This window comes from Epinephelus moara, chromosome 15, assembly GCF_006386435.1.
Source record: "Epinephelus moara isolate mb chromosome 15, YSFRI_EMoa_1.0, whole genome shotgun sequence".
Taxonomy (NCBI): domain Eukaryota; kingdom Metazoa; phylum Chordata; class Actinopteri; order Perciformes; family Serranidae; genus Epinephelus; species Epinephelus moara.
In genome coordinates this window covers 7,278,392-7,293,259 of record NC_065520.1, presented here as the reverse complement: position 1 = coordinate 7,293,259, position 14,868 = coordinate 7,278,392, and the positions used below count along the sequence as shown (strand labels likewise).

The 14,868-nt window shown below is 41.4% G+C and overlaps 1 protein-coding gene across 6 annotated transcripts in view; it reads left to right on the top strand.

Moving 5' to 3' along the window:
- Positions 1 to 14,868, top strand: part of dmd (dystrophin) — a 353,683-nt gene that overhangs the window by 316,691 nt on the left and 22,124 nt on the right. For all 6 annotated transcript variants that reach the window (XM_050063154.1, XM_050063152.1, XM_050063151.1 and 3 more), the window contains 8 exons: positions 4,488 to 4,549; positions 4,740 to 4,814; positions 6,845 to 7,046; positions 7,137 to 7,222; positions 7,804 to 7,961; positions 10,633 to 10,799; positions 12,652 to 12,763; positions 13,706 to 13,842. In XM_050063154.1, the coding sequence (XP_049919111.1) occupies positions 4,488 to 4,549; positions 4,740 to 4,814; positions 6,845 to 7,046; positions 7,137 to 7,222; positions 7,804 to 7,961; positions 10,633 to 10,799; positions 12,652 to 12,763; positions 13,706 to 13,842 (999 nt within the window). The remainder of the gene's footprint in view (positions 1 to 4,487; positions 4,550 to 4,739; positions 4,815 to 6,844; positions 7,047 to 7,136; positions 7,223 to 7,803; positions 7,962 to 10,632; positions 10,800 to 12,651; positions 12,764 to 13,705; positions 13,843 to 14,868) is intronic.

Genomic DNA, 14,868 nt, shown 5'->3' with positions numbered 1-14,868 from the left:
GAATCTGGGGTTGGCTTTTACTCTCATTGTCACATGAGTGTGTTTTCAAACCTTTACCATCAATTTTTCATGGTATACGTTTTAACAGGTAATGATAAAGACACAATAACTGAATGTAATGCTAATATGTGAGCACAGTATGGAAGCAAAGATATACCAAAGGATTTATATCTATTCTCAAATACTTAACTGTGAAATTTAACCACTACTAAGTAAGTTGACACTTGAATACCACTAAAGTGGATATATACGTTGAGAGAGATGGATTTCCGGTTGTTAAAAAGACCTCTCTTTCTTGGTCTGACAGAATGTGACCTGACTCGACTGCAGATCACTGGCAGGATGTTCATGTTTTAGATCCAAAAAATTACTCATTTAATTTGGGGTACTTGAATGTAGTTTTTACGCCTCTGCACTGGCAACAGCCATGGCTGGAGGCTAGGGGTGGGTGTCACCAGAGGATCCACAATATTATAACGATACTTAAGTCACGATACAATATTATTGCAATTTAAAAAAATGTTGCAATATGCTCAATATTGCGACAAAACAAATTGCGATTTATTACCTTTTTTCAACTGTAAATTAAGTCCCTAAAGGAAAGTTTTGTCAACATCTGTTTTATCTAAGATAAAGTTTTCAGTCTGTTCATTTAATGTCAGCCATTTTTTTGGCTGAATTAAAATGTGTCTTGGGGACTGTAAATGCAATTGATTATATTATTCTAGTAGGCTACCTAAAGTTTAATTTGTATTTGAATAAAAAATTAATACTCGGCACGAGCCCTTTTTTGACAGGAATTGTGCAAATTTGCAGGAAAGCCCAATCAGTCTTCTTTCAGCATTGGCAGTATAAAAACAAAATTGGGGAGTGCAGCAAAATGCCGCCTGCCTACTTTTGTTTATACGGAATGCACCTTTTGAGCAAGTAACAAAAGTGTAGCTCAACGTGTGACGTAAACAGTGACGTACTCCGAGGGAAGCCGCAGCTTGTCAGTCCTTTGGCAATCCTCTCATAAGTTGGCCCGTCCTTCACCGTCCCCATCATCTGCTGGTTAATGGCCTCTTCATTTGCGAGGACAAGGAGGGCACGCAATTCTTTGTCTTCCCAGTTGCTCATCTTTACAGTGTCTGTCAGGTTTGTGTTTCCCTCTTGCTACTAGTACTAGCTGTTCGCTAATTCCTGCTATCAGCTGTTTCCTGTTTATCCACTGCCAATGGGTCGCACGTGCGGCGTCATCAACAGCTCCTCCCACAAGTCTTCAACAGCCCCTCCCGTGGTGGAAGGCCGCCTCTGTCTGTTTAAACCAAAAAGGTTCCGCCAATATGTCTACCCTACGAGGCGGAAAATTGGGCACCTCGGATCAACTCGTCAGTCCGGCTCTGAATGTCTAAACGCTTGCAGCTTGCTGGCAAAATGGCCCAACATTTGCAGAAAATCTGGCAGTGTAAAAGGGGCTACTGTGTGGTGATATGATATTACCACACAAAAATGTTATACTATGCTGTATCAGTTTTCTTTTTTTCCCACCCCTACTGGAGGCATTATGTTTTTTAGGTTGTCCATCTGTCCCATTCTCATAAAGGGGATTTCTCACGAAGACCTTGATGGAATTTCCTCAAATTTGGCACAAACGGTCAAAGGACAAAACATGTTTTCACCCATAACTCAAGAATTCATTCCTTAACCATGACATAATTTCACACAGATGACTACTGAGATAAAATGATGAAGTTATGACGTTTTATATCCACAAGATCAAAGGTCAACTTCACCATGGCACCATAATGTTTGCTGTCTATTAGTCAACACCATACCTTCAACACAGAAGGGGAGACATTCGGTCAGATACTGAATTGATGACACTAATCTTTGAGCTGTGCTGAGTGTATAGATCTTCTGTGCTGCCAGGTTGAAGATATGTGTGAGGCATCTACGTTTTAGAATTTGTGGCTTCTTTGCAGCAACATCCACATTTGAAGCATTGTCAGCTGTCATGGCTACATATGGCTCTGGACAAACATGGATACAAACTGTAACTGCAACTTGACAGGTGGGCAGAGGCATACAACTGCGAGGCGGCAATTCTGTTTAGACATTGCAATATTTGAAACGACCTCTGAGGAATCCAAGTATGTAAGTATTCCACAGTATGGAATCCAGTTGTATATAAACATTCATATTTTTATGGCCTTTTTCTGCATCCATACAAGACCTCCGCTACTTAAATTTTGCATGTGTGTTTCACATTTCTAAATTAATGTTTGGCAAGGTAATAATACAGCATAGGAAACTGTACACAATGCATAGAGAGTAGGAGGAGCTGGGGGTTGATAGGGGCCCCTGGAGCTGCTTAATCCAGCCATGGTCTGATGAAAACAATTTATTTTTGTCAATTTCTTGGAGGTGTCATCTTCTGAATTCTTTAGGCCTCTGACAGCCTCATTCAAATTACTCTGTGACAGGTTAACTTGGCTTATTAGTTGTAACCCATGGGTAGACAGACGCACAATACAGGGTTGACATGGAGCGTGCAGGACAGTAGGAGCTGGAATAACAGGACGGGTTAAGTATCATCGTTATCATTCATATTCAGTTCCACGAGAAAATGCACGTCCCTCATTGCAGTTCTGAGGGCGTAAATCTCACACACACAGATTCCCTTTTCACTCGATCTGTTTCTCTCCAACACACACACAAATACACAGCCAAGTCTCCTGTGAGTGGCGAGCAGCAGTCACGAGGAGAGAATGTGTGAGGGGAGAATGACACAGCAGCCATCTATCTCTCTTCCTCCCTCTGCCTCTTTTCTTTCTTCCTCTATCACACTTGTGTGATGCAGGGAGGATGGAGCCTGTATGGGTTTGTGCCACAGTGGGTTGTTATTTACTAAGATTAGGAGATGGAGAGGAGAAACACACAAACAACAGGATTAATGTCATAGTGTTGGATTTTGGGGAAGCTGATCTAATTCATCAGAGACTGAGATTCATTTCAGTTTTACCCAAAAGGACCTTCCATCTCCTTTTGGGTTTTTAGGAAGGCATAGTCATTTGGCATTACGACGCTGTTTTAAAGGCATCTGTCTAAATATTTACTTATTCAGAGGGTTTTATATGTCAACTGTACAAAACCAGTGTTCAGATTTATTTTAAGTCAACTGTATGTGAAGAAACTCTGAGTTGTGTTTTAATAACTTTGTTCTGATGGCGGCATTTAGTTTGGTTTAATTGGACTTTAAAGCTATTGGCAGAGCAACTATTATGATATCTCCTCAGAAATAAGAGCCACTTTTTATGTTTTAAGCTGACAAACATTAAAACATCATTAAAAATCTTTTTAGCATCTCAAAAATCTCATCAAAGATTAATCAAATGCTCTTGTATGGACATTTTATTCTAGTTTCCTTGTGAAACATTTGTATCAAATGTTTGACATGAAACTAGTCATTTTTCTGGAGGGATTTCTATCCGTTTAGTTGGTTTAAGTGTGTTTAATTTACATTTTGTGTGTATAGCTGATGGTCCTATCCAGAGTAACACACTATAGGAAAGCAGAGGACCTTACATTGAGAAGCTAAAAAGGGAATGATGGTATCAAAATATAAATACACGATGACAGAGGTATGTGAGTCACTGTGGAGCAAGGGTGTAGATGTAACAGCGGGGGGTAGGGGGACGTTAATGGTCCCTGGATATGTCAGTGTCAACTATTAGATGTATTTGGTTCAGACAGTCATGCCCCCCTCAGGATGAATTGTAATAACGTGGTTATACCTAAACTTTTCCTGTAGCACTATCATCGGGTCAAGATTTTCATTTGTCCAACACTTTGATTTATAACCAAATACCTGCAAAGCATATGACATTATCACCACCCTCTTCTGTTCTTTTGCTGCGTTTCATTTACCTTGGAAGTCAGAGCTTGACATAACATCACACCTGAATTGCGTTCCAGTACAACAAGTTTGAAAACCAAGATGTTGTTAGCAATATCAGTTGATATGAGCGTACCATGCTGTATTTTGCACATCCAGTACTCTAGCGACATTTTAATAAGACAGAGATAAGACAGAAGAGGTAATTAACAGTATATTACTACAGCTCTGACTACTGTTGATGCACAGAGCAGCCATGATGGGATGGCTTTGGTGAAGTTCCTTTGACTTTCAGAGTCAGAAATCTGATTTCAGAAGGCTGTCCAGTTGAACTTTTCGACTGGAAACTTGAAATTCCAACTTCCCAGTGGAAATGGAATGCATCATTTGTGTTAAGTGTGAATTAGCATGCTAATATGCTAAACTAAGATGGTTAACGTGGTAAACCTGAAACCTGCTGAACATCAACATATTGCATTGAAGGGCTAGTGCTAGCATTTAGCTTAGTGTAATGTTTTCATGACCATTTAGTTGAGCCTTAGCCTTCGGTGAATGACCTGTTTGATCAACTCGGCATCTGACCATTCTGTCTCTTTTTGTCCCTTTCCAGCCACCAGACCCAGACGACATGCTGGGATCATCCTAAGATGGCCGAGCTCTACCAGTCTCTGGGTAAGAGATTGAAAAGTCATGTGTTGTCATGAATTCCTGAACTGCTTGACTGTGATTTAAGATGCGGTATCACTTCATGAATGACAGGATGAAATGTAGAAATTATGACGCTGTTAACTTTAAGTCCACCATCTCCCTTTTCTTCACCTCTAACTCTGTTTCATCTCCGTTCTTGTTTCTCTTCCTTTAGCCGACCTGAACAATGTTCGATTCTCGGCCTATCGAACAGCCATGAAGCTCAGACGCCTTCAGAAGGCTCTCTGCTGTAAGTACCCTCAGCCTATATATAGTTTACCTACCTCTCCTCAACGTGTGTCTCATATAGGGTTCTCGTCTCTTGCGTGAAGTACACTCCTCTCTCGTCACGAGTGTTCCTCTCATTGTGTTCCAGCCCTCCTACACTCCTCCTTTGTTCTTTCTTTTCTTACATCTCTCTGTCTCACTCTTTTTCTTAATTCACCTCATTTGCTGCGGCGTTGTTCTTCTTCTCCATCGTCTCCTCTTCACTTCCTCCTTTGTGTATTCTTCTTTCCTCCTCCTCTTTTTCTTCTCACTCATTTTCTTTGTGTCTCTGCTCTGCCATCAGTCTGCATGTGTGTGTATCCATATGTGTGTTTACTCATCCCTCTCGCTGGTGAAGCTGGAGAGTGTGAGCCGCCTACACACTGTTCAGTGTGTGATATGTTTTAAGGTGTATAGCGGGCTGCAACTGTATAGCACAGAAGTACTATTTATGTGAAGGTATTTTTCTAAAAATAAAAATGAACAGGTTTTGTGATTAACGCTGGTGACGGAAGCACGGTGGTGAAATTTTCGTTTCCTTAACCCTTTGCTCACATTATTCCCAGCAGCAGACTGGATGGGCCGTTCCATCTTCCTAATGATACTCTTTCTTCTTCTTTTTCTTTTTACTTTACCAGGTTAATCTAGCTCACTTATTTTTCCACCTTTTTTTCTGGATTATTTAGATTCCTTTGCCTTAAAATTACTGCTTCTCTCATCCATCAATCTGATCTGATCAGGCCTGATCGAATCGACGAATCAGTTATCCACCCCACGACTCAAAACTTCACAAACTGCTGCTGAGGGGGAAAAAAAATTCTGCCTGTGCTGCATTCACAGACCAGCAAAAACTTCTGAATTTAGATACACAAGGACACAAAGGCCAGGAAAAAGTAAACAAGCAACCCCCAAACTGCAACATTTTCAAAAGGTTAAGCTTCAACAAATTCAAACTAATGTGTAATTGGCTGTTATTCATTTGAATGCAACCCAGGTGGCCTACCCAACAGTGAACATTGCGTCATATCTAGATTTTAGAATTTTACAATATTTTAATATCTTTCAAGTCTGACTTGGAGTTTGAATTATAAATTGAAATGAGATCCCGGATTCATCAGTATGGATTCAGTTTGCTTCTCTCCTGCTGTCCACCATGTTGTGTGTTCTTGGAAGAGAAAAAGGCCAGCTGTGCCAAAAACAAGACTTAACAGTTTTATGAGTCACAAAATTCACAAAGACAGCAAACTTGCAAGACAGCGTCTGAGAGTTGACACTGGCGGGTTTTGATCACAGCTCTTGTCTGTAAAATGATCCAAAATGATTTTTTTTGAAGTTGTAGTTCAGTTTGCAGCCTTCATCCCGTCACTTCCATCACTGTCCACTGACCATGTCAGGATAATTTAAGGAGTGTTTGGGCTCTCTCCCCTGTCTGCCCGTCCTTTAGTGGACTTCATGAATGATTAAAGCCTTGTTTCCATCAAGCAGTCTGGCTCACTTCAGTTCATTACTCATAACAATGGTTATTTATGTGTTTCCTTTGTCAAAAGTTGTGCATGGTACCAATCACACCACACTATTTCATCTTGTTTTTTTTACCCATCTGTTGAGGTACCTAGGACACTGACACTATACTAAAAGGTGGAGCTAGAAACACTGCAGTCTGTTGATTTGTGAGGACTCAGATCTCAGGTTAAGGTATATGTCCATATGGGTTCCATACATTGCAAGGGTACTGTACCTAAAGTGTTTGGAAAGGCAGCTAAAGATGAATAATGTCATACTTTATTGATCCCTGGAGTAACGTCACCGTCCTTGAGCAGCATTAAGCTCAGGGACACTTTAAACACAGAGAATTTGAACCCAGCAGGTCCGGTTGAAGGACAGTGTGAGCTCAGCAGTAGGACACTCTCAGCTGTGTGTGTGTGTGTGTGTGTGTGTGTGGGTGTGTGTTTGTGTGTGTTTGTGTGTGTGTGTGTGTGCTACCTAACAGTCCTCCGCTCTGTCCGTCTGCAGTGGACCTGCTGAGCATGCCGATGGCGTGCGAGGTGTTCGATCAGCACGGCCTGAAGCAGAACGAGCAGCTGCTGGACATCTCCCAGCTGGTCACCTGTCTGACCAGCCTGTACCAGCGGCTGGAGCAGAGCCACTCTCACCTGGTCAACGTCCCGCTCAGTGTGGACATGTGCCTCAACTGGCTGCTCAACGTCTACGACACGTACGTGCAGCACACTGCGCACGCGGAGAAGAGTTTCCAGTATATCAGTGAGATTTAACATACTCTGACATGTTGTTTTGTTGGTCGTAGTGGTCGCACCGGAAAGATCCGGACTCTGTCATTCAAAACGGGAATCATCTCACTCTGCAAGGCTCACCTGGAGGATAAATACAGATGTAAGTAATGCACACACACAGGGGGGTGTAGTGATTGTTAAATACACTTTCAACCAGTCACCCGCCGTGTTTTCACACGTGTGGGATGAAATATGAGGGAGTCTCATAATTCTCTGTGCAGGAAAAACCCAACATCACTGCTGTCATCGCTCTGACACAGTTGAGCCAATCACAGTGGCTCTACGAATGAATTGGCTTCTCCAGCAAATCATATTCATATTGTTGTCTGGATATTGCAGAGCAGCAGGACGCGAACACACAGCACCACAAATGTGCAGCCAGTTGGTGTCGTTTTTTTCAGTCCAATTAGTGCAGAATGAGTAATAAAAACAATAGTTTGTTGAAGCGTTTTGTCAAGCTGCAACAATCCCACTTTCTTCCAGTCATAATCCGGCTGTATCTCGAGTAATTAATGGTAACATCATGTTGTAATGGTGAGATACAGAAGCATAAACAGGTAGAATACTGAGTTATAACCGGCCTGTCTGATAACATGTAGAGGTGTGTCTGTGGTTATATTGTAACCATCATCTTTCCCTTTGTAATCCCCTCACTCTCCTCCTCCCCCCTCCACCCTCCAGTCTTGTTCAGACAGGTTGCCAGCGCGACAGGTTTCTGTGACCAGCGTCGTCTAGGCCTCCTCCTCCACGACTCCATCCAGATCCCCCGACAGCTTGGCGAGGTCGCCTCCTTCGGCGGCTCCAACATTGAGCCTTCCGTCCGCAGCTGCTTCCAGTTTGTACGTGACACACTCTTCCACACAAACTCCTCTTTTTAAGCATTTTGTTTTGAGTTAGCAGATGAATTTTTAGAGTTATGGTCAGTCATGATGAATGTACTCGCTATTTATAGCAACAGGACAGTCAAATGCTGATATAGCCCACATGTCTATTTGCGCTGATGCTTGAGGTCTTCCAGATGAAGGCTACATATTAGCACAGCCCCACCAAGTGTGAGGGTTTGTTTATGTCAGGCTAAATCAGGTTTATTTATAGAAAGCAGCTGGATGTTGCTTTACAGAAAAACAGAAAAAACAGAGCTTTACAGAAAATAAAGGGCAGAACATCGATAAAAACAAGGATGATAACAACAAGAGGGACAACAAGTGCACAACAGACTCCAGGAAACAGGGCCAGAGTGTCTTTGTGTGAATGGCAGACTGTACGGGATCAAACAAATGATCGCTGACAGCTGCAGAGATGTTGCTGGAATGGAAACATGGGAAAATCTCACAAACAAACAGGACAGAATGAACACCATATATCTATCTGTGCATGGGTGCTTAAATGATAAAGTGTGTGACAGCACCGAGAGGCGAGGAAAGGAATGTCGCCAGCTCTTTAGACCAACATTCCCTTTGTGTTTCTTGATGTTTGGGAGCAGACAGCATCAACGTTTGAGCCACAAAACAAGCAGCAAATCCAGCATTCACATAATTTTTTTTTTTCCAAAGGATTCCAGTAATTGCAGTCTGACTGGATTATCCCTAATCTCCAAAAGATGATCCAGCATTTTCATGTTTAAAGTCCCCGCTTTGGACACCGAATTTAGCTCTTTTCCTCAAATGTATTCTGAAAGCAAAACCATTGTTATGTGTTCAACAGAGGGAATACTGAGGAAAACGACAGTTTGCTAAAACCCTCCCCCATACAGCAATCGACCAATCTCATATTAAACAACCAAGACTGACCAAGCCTGTCAAGCTTTGGATTCCTACACATGTTGAAGTGGTGTGCAGCCTGAATACAACACCTGCACAAATGACAGATTACTATAAAACCCAGAACTTGTATTATTTCTACTGACACTATTTCTACGGATGTTGCCATGCAGTTTGCGAGCATGGTCAAGAAATGTCACAGATTTTGGGAGACAAGAGGACAAAATGACTTGATTTTCTCTGGAAACAAAAAATAACTAATGTTGTAATGAACACTATAGACTGGAACCAGGATCAGTGATGGTACAATAAAGTTAAATTCAGTACCAAGTTGTGAGGTTATGTGTTGTGTTAGAGCCGTTAAAGCCCTGTTTGACTAACATATCCAGTGTGTAGCAGTTCTACACTGTGTGGGAGGCAGCTGCTCCTGGATCTTTGTATATCAGTTTTGGCTAACGTTAACGGCTTTGTCTTTACTGGAATTAGATTTCACACTCCAGCAGCTCCAGCCAAACTTCTTACTTGAGAAAGTGTTACTTTCACAGACACATTGGTCAGTCATCTTCCTAAATACTTTCTCTTTTGTTATGTTAACAGTGAGAACATGCTGTTTTATGTGAGTATGTATGCTAAGTGGCTAAAAAGGGCTATGTTAGAACAAAACAACACTCCAAACTTTCTTATGAAACTAGACTTGTACTAGGACTAGCTAGGTCTATATGTCAGGCTGTGTGGGACAGGGGCGCAATCTTGTGAGGTACACGATCTGTTAACCTCTGCTACCAAGTGTATGTGCTCAGTCCAAAAAACAAGATAGTTTACAATGTAGAGAGTTTTGATATCAATATCTTAATAAGCTAGCTAGCTACAGCCAGTAAAATCTGCAGTGACAAAAATGATCTCAGCCAGAAATGATAAGTTATTTTTGTCTTGCTCTGTCTGAAATCACATACCCATTGGTTTGAAAATGACTAAGAATTTCAAGTGGTAAATCTGCAATGCTTGTCATCGTTAACTGCACATGTGGTATGCAAGAACGGAGAGCTAGGCAGGCGTAGCAAGCATCAAATTGTGATTTCTGGAATCGTAGTCCCCTGGGAATAAAAATCAGCATGTGGAGCCTCCTGTCTATGTCTGCTTTATTGCGATGATTTCATTGAAGGCATTGTGCACACACATTGATTGACAGAAGTGCTAATAAAAGCATTGATATATGTGAGCTGTCAACATCAAGCCTTCATGTTTTTGTGGTTATAATAATCTGGTTCCTTGATTGTTTGTACCTTGAAGCATCACAGACTTTTTCAGTGGCATTAGAAGTTGAGAAATCTTTGCAGACATAATATGTATAAATTATGTTCCGGCACTTGTGTCTGTCAGCGCTAATTTCAATCATTGTCACCAACAGAAGGCATCTGCTTTCATTTTCAGTTATTATGAGGCTTGAACACGGCGTCCTTCTTCTGGGTGGATGAAGCCAATATGTTGTCTCCGTCCGATTCTTTCATTTAGAGCGCGAGATATGATAAAAGGCTCAGTGATTTCCTAAACAGCTGGTCACTGTAGTTTCTAACAAACATTCCAAATATCAGGAAATTGCATTGCAGCATTTGTTTTGGACTATTTTAAGGGGCGGATTAATTTATAAATGGTGCTCTAGGATTGTGTTATGTGGGACAGAAAGATTTAATTAATTTATTCATTGTTATATTTGCAAACAATGCCAACTGTAATTTGTTCTTCTTCCCAGGCTAACAACAAACCCGAGCTGGAAGCGGCCATGTTCTTGGACTGGATGCGCCTGGAACCTCAGTCCATGGTGTGGTTACCCGTCCTGCACCGTGTTGCTGCTGCCGAGACCGCCAAGCACCAGGCCAAGTGTAACATCTGCAAGGAGTGTCCCATCATAGGATTCAGGTACAGCTGGAGCACAACCACTTTTAATCTTACAGTACAAACGTGCCTTAAAGAGTTCACTTTTTTTGTCTTTGGCTTCTTAGGTGAATGTTCCGTATGTAATCCAATTTATGAGCCGCACATCTGAATGTCTAATCAAAAGAAATGAGCAGAAATCAGAGCCATTTTGCCGTAGAGCATTATAATCTTCATCTCATTACATAGTGGGCAATAAAACACAGAATTAATTTCATTTTCAATTAAGCCCAAATGAACGTAAATGAGAATTATGCTCTTTTGTGGTGCAGTACAGAACCTTCAAGGTTCCATTGTCAGGAGGGTTGAACTGGATTTGAGTGCACATAGAGACCCTTGGCTTCCGGACTTGATAAAATATGTTTTCATCTAACCATGTTTAATCTATAGCATATATCAGCAGCCCATTAGCTATCTATATGTATATATTTTAACCCTCATCACACCAACATATTTAACATACAAGGACTATCAACTGAATGATCGACTGTAATAAACAACCATCATAGCAACATTTTAACTTATTCCTTCTCAAAACATTATTTATTAGTTATGTTATCAATGTAATCTGAGAAGAAACAGATTATTATTATAAATTGCATCTTATATCCCAAGTATGATACATATCCTTTGATTTTAGTATCTTGGGGTCATCGACGGAGCACATGAGGAAATCTGTGTCCGCTGTATCTTTTTTCTGTCTGGGAAACCCTTTACTTTAAAGAGTTAAACATATTTGCATCTCACCATAGTGTTTCCAATAAATGTCAGAGGGAGAAGACATTGCTCTTTATCATAGAGATAATATAGAAAAACTTTTCATTTTGAGAGAAGAATGAGCATTCTTGTCCCTGTAGTGCTCTTCTTTATTTTGCGCAGTAGACGAGAAGCAAGGTATCCATATTTATTTTTTATGTGTTGCACAGACACTTGAACAAATGAAAAAGAGAGATGGCTCCCTAGTTTGCTCCACAAAGCTGTTCTTTTTATCTCGACGCCCGTGAGGTGTTTTATAATCAGCTATTCGAAACTCGAAGCTTCAGCAGCTATTCAGAGAAGCTGTATTGATAATTGCCAAATTGATGTTACAGGGGAGTGAGTTTTATATTTCTTGTTTATCATATTTTCTGCTCATATTGGGCCCCATGTGAGAGGCACTCACCAGATTCGTAAGAGGGATTAAAGAGAGTTTGACACATTCACCAATTTTCCTTTTAAGAGTTTTCTCTTAAGTAAAAATAAAACTTTTTTTTTTCGGGGTTATTATAACAGAGTTAAGAGAGCTGAGATCCAGCTGTGGAAAAGGTTGTGATCCTGTTTGTCTCCTTAATCTAATTCAACAGCAGCAGCGGAGCAGTAAAGCAGCCCGCTTGTACATGTGAATGATTGATGATCTGATTATACTGACAGAACTGCAGTCATATTTGTAACCTCAGCCCTTAAGATGCTGGTGAAGCCCAAGAGGTTTTTTTCCTCAACCAGTGGTTGGGACCTGGAAAGGGAGGTGTGTCTGTTCTATTGTTGGTGGGCCCCTTCACTACAAGAGCAGTGATAAATTTTAATGAAGTGTCCCAGGGCCAGAGAATAAATATCTCATTTAGGTACAGAGCTGAAAGAATTTTAACTACTCCCGCCCTGGAGACAGAACCGTAAATTCCCCTCTTTTATTGATTCTCTCCCTTTTTCTATTCCTGATTCTCCGCCATCTCCCTTTTTTCTTTTTGCTCTCTTTTATCTGCGCTCTTTTCTTTTCCCTCCAACGTCTCCGCTCTCCTTGTCCTTTTGTCTTCTTTTGCTTTCTTGACCTCCCTCCTTCGTTCTCTCTTTCTCTCCCCAGATATCGGAGTCTGAAACATTTCAACTATGACATTTGCCAAAGCTGCTTCTTCTCCGGTCGCGTCGCCAAGGGACACAAGATGCAGTACCCCATGGTCGAGTACTGCACTCCGGTATGAATACATTTATATGTTCCTGCTCTGCATTGTGTAAATGAAAACGGTGAAGATGTGAATTTTAAGGTGCCAGACAGTCGAATAATTTTCTTCCTCCAGTTATGAAGTGGAAGCCAAAAGCTTGCCACAGTAAATTAATCTTGAGTGGAGAATGTGGATGCATTTTTCTCCCAGTGTACATCCTGGCTGCGCCTTCAACACGCCTTTCATTTGGTGAGCAGCATGGACTGTATAAAATAATGGACGTAGCCACTGTAGTCACATCACCCATTGGTTTGTGGACTCCTGTTTTAAAGCCTCAAGTTTGGTTTTTACGTTCATTTACAACTATGGCTAACTGTGATAATGCTAATGCTAAAACAAAATGTACTTCCCGGAAAAACTGAACATCTGACTCCTTAGCACATCTTTTGTACAACTTACTCTGTGATTTTGGGGTTACACCATGGTTATTTTACCTAACCACCATTGTTGCTGTGGTAGTGACATAATCAGATGGTCCCCAGATGTCACCCAAAGTGGCCACGGGGAAATTAGCAATAGAGATGAAAAAAACCCAAGATTATAGTGGGGCATTTTGCAGCTATTTTTCTCATGAGTTGGTACAGACCAAGCTTCTGCACCAGGACAGGAATTAGATATTTTGGGTCGTAGACAATCTCTGACATAACACAGAAAGCCATGGAAAACCTGAGGCTGAAATAAAGACGCTGAAGCCCTGGCTGAGAGTCATAACTCTGTTTCCTCTTTCTTCTTACTGTAATGACACACTCAGGCCCGACAAAGACGGCATTAACTTCACTCACTAGAAGTGTGAATAAAGGTAAAAGGGCCTTGAAATAAATTAGCAGTGTGTTCTGCAAGGTGTGCGCATGTGTGTGAGCGTGCCCCACTCCCATGGTGTAAACAAAGCCACCTTTGTGCCCTGTGCCTCACCAGACTACATCAGGGGAGGATGTCAGGGACTTTGCCAAGGTGCTGAAGAACAAGTTCAGGACTAAGCGCTACTTCGCCAAACACCCACGCATGGGCTACCTGCCTGTCCAGACCATCCTGGAGGGAGACAACATGGAAACGTGAGTCTCACACACACACACACACACACACACACACACACACACACACACACACGAAGAGAATTAGGTTTTATTACAAACTGAGAGACACTCCCATTTATTGACCTGAAGTAGACAAAAACACACTGAAAGCTCACAACTCTCTGATCAAATTTCAATCCATGCATATATACACACATTTACTACCATGTATTGACATGCAATGCAGTGTAGCTGCAGTCTTAGAACATATTTATCTATGATAGTGTGTGCAGTAGTTTGTTTATCCGTGTCAATTATGTGTTTTATGCTTCTTATTGTTGAGGGACGTGAGAGAAGTTGTGGTGACTGTAAGCAGCAACCGTGACCCCTTGGCTCCAGTTAGCAGAAGGCTAAACTATTAGGAGTATTTTCTCTCCACCTCTGAATCCCTTTGCCAATATTGACATGTCTCCTGTTTTGTTTGTTGTCAGACTCTCTTTTAGACTCCCTTGTTGATAAATCCGTCTTCCATTGTTGGGTTGCTTTGCAGTGTTGGCAGTTTTTGCCAATGCTGGACTAGCAACTTTCTCTGCAGGATTCTCCGCCATTGAATCAGGCTTTTAGCGACAGGAAGTGCACGTGCATCTGCATTTTAAAATGACATGTGATTGGCTGAAGTCTGATGTTCTAAAGCCTGAAAACAGAGCCACAGGGAGGTGCAGAAGTCTAGTTTCTTCTCAGTCCACTCGAATAACGATATGCTTAAAGTTTACTTTGATATTTTTGTCCAGTATTGCCAAAACGAAACTCCCTTCCCCAGCTTTAAACACGGGCTGAATACTAATGATTATGGAAATCCGGATGACCTTTAATATGACTGTTAGCTGAAGCTACACAGTCAGTAATAACGTATATAATGGCACTTGAAGAAGAATGATGAATGTCTCTCTGTTATTCAGTCAAGGCCGAGCTTTCAGTGCTGCAGGCTCGATGTGAATATCTGCACACCTGAAACACAAAGACTCTGTAATGTAAATGATGAAAGAAGAAACACAGCAATACACC